The sequence below is a fragment of the Quercus suber genome, unplaced genomic scaffold, assembly GCF_002906115.3.
Source record: "Quercus suber isolate HL8 unplaced genomic scaffold, Cork oak 2.0 scaffold_128, whole genome shotgun sequence".
Taxonomy (NCBI): domain Eukaryota; kingdom Viridiplantae; phylum Streptophyta; class Magnoliopsida; order Fagales; family Fagaceae; genus Quercus; species Quercus suber.
Window position 1 is genome coordinate 1,071,523 of NW_027069591.1, and position 7,708 is coordinate 1,079,230.

Consider the following 7,708-nt stretch of genomic DNA (forward strand, 5'->3'; position numbering starts at 1 on the left):
AGTTGTGCTTTTTATTGCGAAGGATATGGTGGTTGTGTGATTGTGGCTATTTGTTGTTGGCAGGAGTGTGGTGACTGTTGATTTTGTTTGATAAGTTGTAAATATTATTTTAATATTTAGTAAATATTATTTTAATGTAGAATTAAATGATAAAACATCTGATAAATAAAATATTGTAAAATAATGTAGTAAAATAATAAAGTAAACCTTTAATGTGACAAAATGGCATAAATTATACCACAACTACTGTGAATGCTCTTACCATGCCGTTCAAATATTAGAACTGTAGATGTATGCTAAATATTTTAGCATTTGGCATGTCTGATATAGGTGGTGTTTTGTGTTTTGTGTGCTAAATGCTAGAAATTTTCAGCATTTAGCACACAGATGCTTGCTCTAAACAAGGTGGTGTTTCACTTGGTGATGGGATAACTTAATTTCTCCATTCAAAAACCAAAAAAAAAAAAAAAGTAAATTTATCCCCAAAAAAATATAAAAAAACCCCAATAAACAAGTAAAACTAACGAGTTCAGTTATCAGCTAAATGAGAGTTCGAGAAGGTATTTGTATAAAAGAGAAGTGACCTTGACATTTCTACTAGGATAACATCGAAACAAACATTTAAAAAAATAAAACATTTGGTCGCCATTAGCCAGGGGAACCATAGCAGAGATGATATAGCTCTACAATTTCCAACAAAAGATAAAATGTCATTAACAATTCTAGTGAGGTAATATCACGAGAAAGAAAAATCTTTAAAATTATTCTGAAACTACAGGTAACAAAGGACAGTGTCTTCCAGGGAAACCATTAACATGGTATAACAGGTAACACTAAACAGGCAAGCAAAATCCAGAATACCATAGAAAATTCCCAGTTTATACTCCAGCAGTTGCTGGAACCCGAACTCAAGAACAAGCAATCTAAGCCTGAAATTACATAGGAAAAATAAATAAATATTAACCAAAAAGAGAGAAAAAAAAGTAATTTAAAAAAGCTGAAAACTGTTAGGAAGCATGTATGAAAGCATGTCTAACCTTGTTTGCAATATTGTTTGAAAGCCAGTCAAGTCCTTCATAAAGCCCTTCACCGGAAGTGGCACAAGTGCTCTGAATGTACCTGCAAATGCATGATTGTACTTGATGGGTCACTGACGGGAAGAGAGAGAGAGAGAGAGAGAGAGAGAGGGAGGCTAAACTCTTCTTTACCAGTGGCGTTGACGGAGGGAGTGAAGTCCAAGCTTATCAGTTATCTCAGCAGCATTCATGGCATTTGGAAGATCTTGCTTGTTTGCAAACACTAGCAGCACTGCATCCCTCAACTCATCCTAACAACAGTGACAAACAATAACACTATCAGAGAAGAAAATACAAAGCAGCATCTTAAGTCCTCTAAATGATGCAACTACTCAAGAATGTTGCATTTATATCCTATTCAGTCACTGATGGCAAGAAATTCCAATAATTTCTCATACCTCATTTAACATTCTGTGCAGCTCATCCCTAGCTTCAACTACACGGTCCCTGTCATTGCTATCAACCACAAAAATAAGTCCCTGGGTGTTTTGGAAGTAATGTCTCCACAAAGGTCGGATCTGAAAATGACAAAATCAAAGAAGAACAAATTTGTATGGGAATTTAATTGATTAGTAATATCAAATAAGAAAACAATACAGGTAAAGCAGGGAGACCAAAAACCCCAGACCATAAGCCACAATATCTAACAGACCCATTGACACTCTCCCCCCCCCCCCCCCCCAAAAAAAGAGAGAGAGAGAGAGTAAATGACATTGTATCTTGTAAGAATTTAGTTTAGCATAATAACAACTGCAAAAGTGTGACAAATAATCAGCACCAAACTATGAATAACATGAGGATTCTCCTCATGCATCACCAACATCATATATGCATGCTCATAATAAGTGCATGAAGAAGAAAAAAATGGGCATGATTGCCTCATTATGTCAACAACCACAAGTCATTGTCCCAGACTCCCTTCAATAGCCAAACGTAACTCTTACTAATAAATAATAATAAAAAAGAAACTATAGAGTATCAATCCAGATTACAGATATTTAGGTTATGATTATACTAAATTCTGTTACAATTATGGAAGCATCCAAAACCAACACCAGTAATCTCTAAGCACACCCCAATTTCAGGTTAATGAAACAATCATCCCAAAAATCAGATAATCACTTTCAGTCTTTACACACAAAAATTCTTTATGAAATTAAGATTAAGGGATTTAATACAAGAGGCCTCTCATTAAAATCCTAGGAAGTTGATTTGTAAGGTGCTATAATAGAACTATATTGGTAGCCATTGAAGGGAGTCAATATTCTAGAACAAAATTAAATCTGCATACCTTGTCTTGACCACCAACATCCCAGACAGTGAAGCTGATGTTCTTATATTCCACAGTCTCCACGTTAAATCCTGAGCAAACAATATATAAGTTCTGGTTGCAAAAACAAAGTCACACTTACAGTACTTTACTAAAATGATCAAGTTAGATAAGTAAAAAAATGCCAGCATAATAGCAGTAAGTAACAATCATGAAAGTCGATACACAACCAAACAGAAAAAACAATTTCATCTCCATTGCCGAATCTAATTTACCCAAAAGTGATTACTAAAATTGCTTCACCTCTATCTACAAAAATCATTTTCACCCTGAAAGGGGCATGAAATGAAGAGAATTTATGGTGTTTATTTTTATTTATTTAAATAAAAAATAAAAAAAATAAAAAATAAACAACCACAAAAGCTCAAGAAGAGAAAACTTGCTTACTTTTTTTTTTTTTTTTTTTGCTAGGTGAAACTCGCATACTTTATTAGAAAGGCTAGTTGCAACATCCTTTCCATGCAAGAAAATCTCACGATTGGAACTACTATGTAAATCACAATATAAACAGCTTAAAAGAAAATGCACATTGACTCCATTAATTTATTGATGTCAAACGTACCGATGGTAGGAATGGTGGTGACTATCTCTCCCAGCTTGAGCTTGTAGAGAATGGTAGTCTTACCCGCAGCATCGAGACCCACCATAAGTATACGCATCTCTTTCTTAGCAAACAGACGACTGAAAAGCTTGGTAAAAGACAGCCCCATTTTTCACGTATTCTATATCTACATCAAATATCATGTCATAACTCCACTAAGTCCCAGAAAGTACATTGTATATACATGCAATACTTATCAGTTCTTAACCAGATAACAAAGTCAAGTTGCTAAAAAAATATAAAAGCAATTTCAAGGAGTAGACAACCCATAGCTTCATAACATTTGCATCAATGATTTATAGCCATTGTAGCATTTTCCTTAATAAACTAGTCTAAACAACTTCACTAGAAAATTTGAAAAATAAACCCAATCGTTTTCATCAAATCACAAAATTCAATATGAATAGGTACATAATCTCAATTTCACTGGGCAAAGTTTCTACACCCATTTTGATTTCTTCCATACAATCATGCGAAATATGATGGGATGTGAGATATGTGCGATCCAGTCATCATGCCTCACATACCTCATAATTTTATTTTTTATTTTTTATTTTTTATTTTTTATTTTTTATTTTTTAAAACAACAACAAAGCCATTGGTCCCAAAATTTGGGTCCTCAACAGATTAAATTGGGTCAGCCAAAAAGAATTCTTTAAATCCAATCATTTTCACCAAATCACAAAATATAACAGATCGTGTGGAAGAAACCCAAATATCCCTATTTTCAACTCTCACTTTTGTTTCTTCTAACAAAATTCCCCCCAAAAAAAAGAGAGGATTTTGACATAACGTTTCCCAATTCCTATACAATTTAATCCCTAATTCAAATCAAAAGCAAACAATAGAATGATCTACTAATTTCACAAACCAACATGATGGGCTGTGATGCCAACACGTGGCATCACACCAGTTCCCAAGTGGGTCTTGCCGGGCTGAACCTGAATCTGATCAGGGGTAAACCCGATCTGAAACGGTTCAACGGTGGAGAAACTAAATCTCAATTTGTAAAACCTAGATCATGCTACACTGATGTTAGGTAACAGAATTGCATAATTCCAATCACGAAATATAGCTAGAGATCCAAATTCCAAGGCGATTCATTTATTCAATTCACGAATTGATAATAGAAATGTAGATCGAGAATTTTTAAAATTAAAAAAATAAATAAATAAATAATTGGATCACAGAAATAGAATCAAAAAAGTAAAAACGCAAAGAATGAAATATTCACATAAATTATGAAGATCTGAAGCTAAATTCAGGTTTAGAGAGAGAGAGAGAGAGAGAGAAAGGACTTGCCTTGGCTTGGCGATGAGAAGAGAGAGATCTGGTACACGACTGTGTGTGTGTCTCTCTCTCTCTCTGTCTCTGCGTGAAAAGGAAAAGAGCTGTCCTTCCACACGATATTTGCACGGGAAATGAGGGACCTGTTTATTTATAGAGATTAGAGACTACACGGAGATTCAATATAAACACTACATTCACCCCAAAAAAACAATAGTCAAATGTGAATGATTTTTTTTTTTTTTTAACCTAAACTTTAAAATGTTTTTCTTTTAAATCTAAATTTTTGAAAATGATACACTTTTTATTTTTAAATTTTTTTTAATCGCTGAAATATTGAAAATTTTTATTTTTTGCCCCTAAACCAATTTAAAAAATCCATAAAAATAATTAGGGATGCAAAATAAACTTTTTTTAAAATTTTGAGATGAAAAAAATTCTTTTTATAGGTGAAAACAATATTTAAGCCAATTTTTAATTTATATTAATATCATTTTATTTGGAAAAATTTTTTTAAAATGACATTGTAATTAAGACTTGTCTGAGGTATAATGTTCTAGTACACTAAACCCATTATGATGACATGTATCCTGTTTTGGCTGTATGTAACCTATCATAACGAGTCTAATGCATTGAAGTATTGGTTCAAAATTATTTTGCCATATTAATAATAACTACTTTATTTGGGGAGGAAAATGAAGATAGAATTTAAACCATATACATAGAGCATCACAAAGGATATTGTAGGGACTCAGTTTGGATTTGACCCTGAGTATGAATGGGTTTTCAGCCCAACAAGCCCAAACAATAAATTTCTAGAGCATGGGTCCAAGAACTAGTGTTGTATGACAGGGAAGGTTATACTCATCAAGTAACAAGGGATACTTTAGGTTCATTCTTTTAGAAAAACTCTCTTCGGCCTTCTCTCAATCCGTCTCTCTTTGCTTTTTTCTTCCTTTTTTCTAAAAAGACTCCCCCTCACTATTTCATTCGTTTCTCTATTATATACTCCGTTCTCCCCTCCGTTTCCATTGTACACGTGTAGTTCTTATCGTGGGAGCTCCTTTCTGTCCCATCCAGCACCTACCGGAATATTCTGCTCAGTAGCCATAAAGCTGCTTAGTCACTGTTCTGGTATCACCTCCACATTAATGCGGCCAGAGGGTTAGCTGGAAAGCATTTAATGTGGAGGTGATGGCCTTGGAAGATATTTGATACCTTCCCCGACTCCCCCTTAGGTCTATACCCAATTTCCAGTTCAGATACAACTTTGCGGAGTCTCCTCAATAAAACGAAAGTTACATTCACCTCGGACTTTGGCGTCCTCGGACGTACGTTATGCCGCTGTATACAATATCCACTCCTTTCTCCTATATTATCCATTTAATAATAATAAAACTTTTCTAAGCTATCCTCGGATAACTACGCGTCCTCGGATTGGGCCGTTGGGCCCCGAGCCCACTTCTGAGGATTACTATATCTTTTTAACCAACAGGCCCCACAATAGCCCCTCAAAATCTCGCTTTTTACTACCTCGGGAAAAAGGGAGATTTTGATATCCAGCCTTCACTTATTTCGTAGGTTTCCCCCGCTTTCAGAATGTCTTTTTGTTTGCTCAAGGCATGCTCCTGACGTTTCGGCGTCATGAGCACGCCATTATTAAATGGTAACTGCTCTGCTGTCCTACACGTTCAACGACCTGATGCAAATCTAACGGTGGGGGATCCTTTGCATTTATGGGCGGGGTTTTTCCCGCTCCCACTTTCTGTGCCCTTATAAAATGCCTTTCAAATCAAACCTTTCTTCAGTTACAAATTACTCCCTCTCAATACGTATTCATTGAATCTATCTTTCTCTCATTACTTCACGCTCTCATAAATACTAAGAGCCCGTCCGAGGAGCTTATTTTCCAAACCTGTAAGTTTCCTTAACCCTCCCTAGTTTTCCATCTTCTGTATCAGTTTTTCTCTGCTACTGTTAGAAAATGGGTAGATTTAAGTATCTAGTTGATTCTGAGGAACAAATAGAATCATTTAGGGCTAAGTATAGGATTCCCTCAACAGTGGGTATGAGTTACGCTTCCCCCCAAACTTGGTTGCACGCTAGAGAAACGGGGGAGGTAGTCATCCCCATGGTAGCTTTTGTCGAGGGAGGGATAACTATCCCAATGGGTAGTCTGACGAGAAATTACCTTAGGTTCTTTAGATTATCTCCCACGCAGTGCGCCTCGAATATGTTCAGGGTGCTTGGGAGCATAGAGGTTTTAAACGCCTTATACAATTTAGGTTTGACCCATCACGATGTGAACTAGGTATATAATCTCAATCATTTGAAGGATCAGGGATATTACCTTAAGTCTAGGTACCCTGCAGTAAGATTGATCCAGTGCCTCCCTACCTCAAACAAGGGTTTTAAAGACGATTTCCTTATTTTCTCCGGGGAGTGGCATGATGGTTTCCCTTGCCCAACTGAAGAGGGACAACCAGGTGGGGTTTCTAGGATGTACGTCCCTGATAAGTCAAATTAATTTTTTAATTGAAGTAATTTTTATTTCTAATGGAAATTTCCTTTTATGTTTTAATTACTTTGCAGACAAGCGCGCCACTAGACGCAACATCAGGCTGATCAACAGGGAGAGCCTAGATAGAATTCTGCGGTCCGAGATGTATGTGAATCCCTCCGACGGCCAATTACGAGCAGCACACTTAATACTCAAGTACAAACCTGCGTCCACAGCCTTTCAGGCTCCCAAGTGCGTGATAAAGGCAAAAGATCCTTGGCTCCACCATATCAGTGTAGCCTTTGAGGGATTCATCGTTCCTGAAGGCACCCCTATTCCTGAAGGTGAGCCCTTCACTGAACCATCGCCTGAGGCCACTCTTTCTATAGGAGCTTCATCATCACGCTCCGTTCCCCAAAAAGTGAGAGAAGAAGAAGAAGAAAAAGAAAAAGAGGCCGAAGGAGAAGAAGAAAAAGAGAAAGAAGAAGAAGAAGAAGAAGAAGACATCCCAGGAGGACTTGTAGAGTTGCCTGATTCTGCCGACGAATTTGAAGTTTTTGATCAATCCCAATCTCCTGAAGTGACTTCTAAGAAAATGGTTATCCAAAGGAGAAGTCAGAGGAGTTTGAAAGAAGTAATTGAGGGCCAGCCTGGCAGGGTGGTGGAAAAGCAAGTTCAGGTCAAACCTCCATCTCTCCCCCCTCCGCCTCCTCAGTCATCCCAACCAACTGTGACTGAGCCCAGTGATCCGAAGAGGAGGAGAGAGCCGAAGGGCAAAGAAGTGATGGACGCAGGAAGGATTCACACTACCAGTGAGGGTGAGGACCAAAGAGCTGCTAAGCAGCAGAAAACAAGTCATGAGACACAGCGAGGGGTGGATACAACAACCACCCAGTCCTCGGATCCTGAGGCTT

General features: G+C 37.1%; 1 protein-coding gene across 2 annotated transcripts; it reads right to left on the minus strand.

Annotated features, from left to right (window-relative positions):
* Nucleotides 1-551: 551 nt before the first annotated feature.
* Nucleotides 552-4,454, minus strand: LOC112010456 (ADP-ribosylation factor). 2 transcript variants are annotated; one of them, XM_024042795.2, is made up of 7 exons: nt 4,310-4,454; nt 2,969-3,128; nt 2,368-2,438; nt 1,475-1,594; nt 1,209-1,327; nt 1,038-1,119; nt 552-929 (listed from the first exon to the last, which is right to left on the minus strand). In XM_024042795.2, the coding sequence occupies exons 2-7, from the start codon at nt 3,114-3,116 to the stop codon at nt 924-926; spliced, it is 546 nt and encodes a 181-aa protein (XP_023898563.1). In that variant the 5' UTR covers nt 3,117-3,128; nt 4,310-4,454; the 3' UTR covers nt 552-923. The 2 variants fall into 2 exon arrangements, with proteins under 2 accessions (XP_023898563.1, XP_023898562.1); XM_024042794.2 differs by having other exon boundaries at nt 2,969-3,134; nt 4,310-4,453.
* Nucleotides 4,455-7,708: the final 3,254 nt, after the last annotated feature.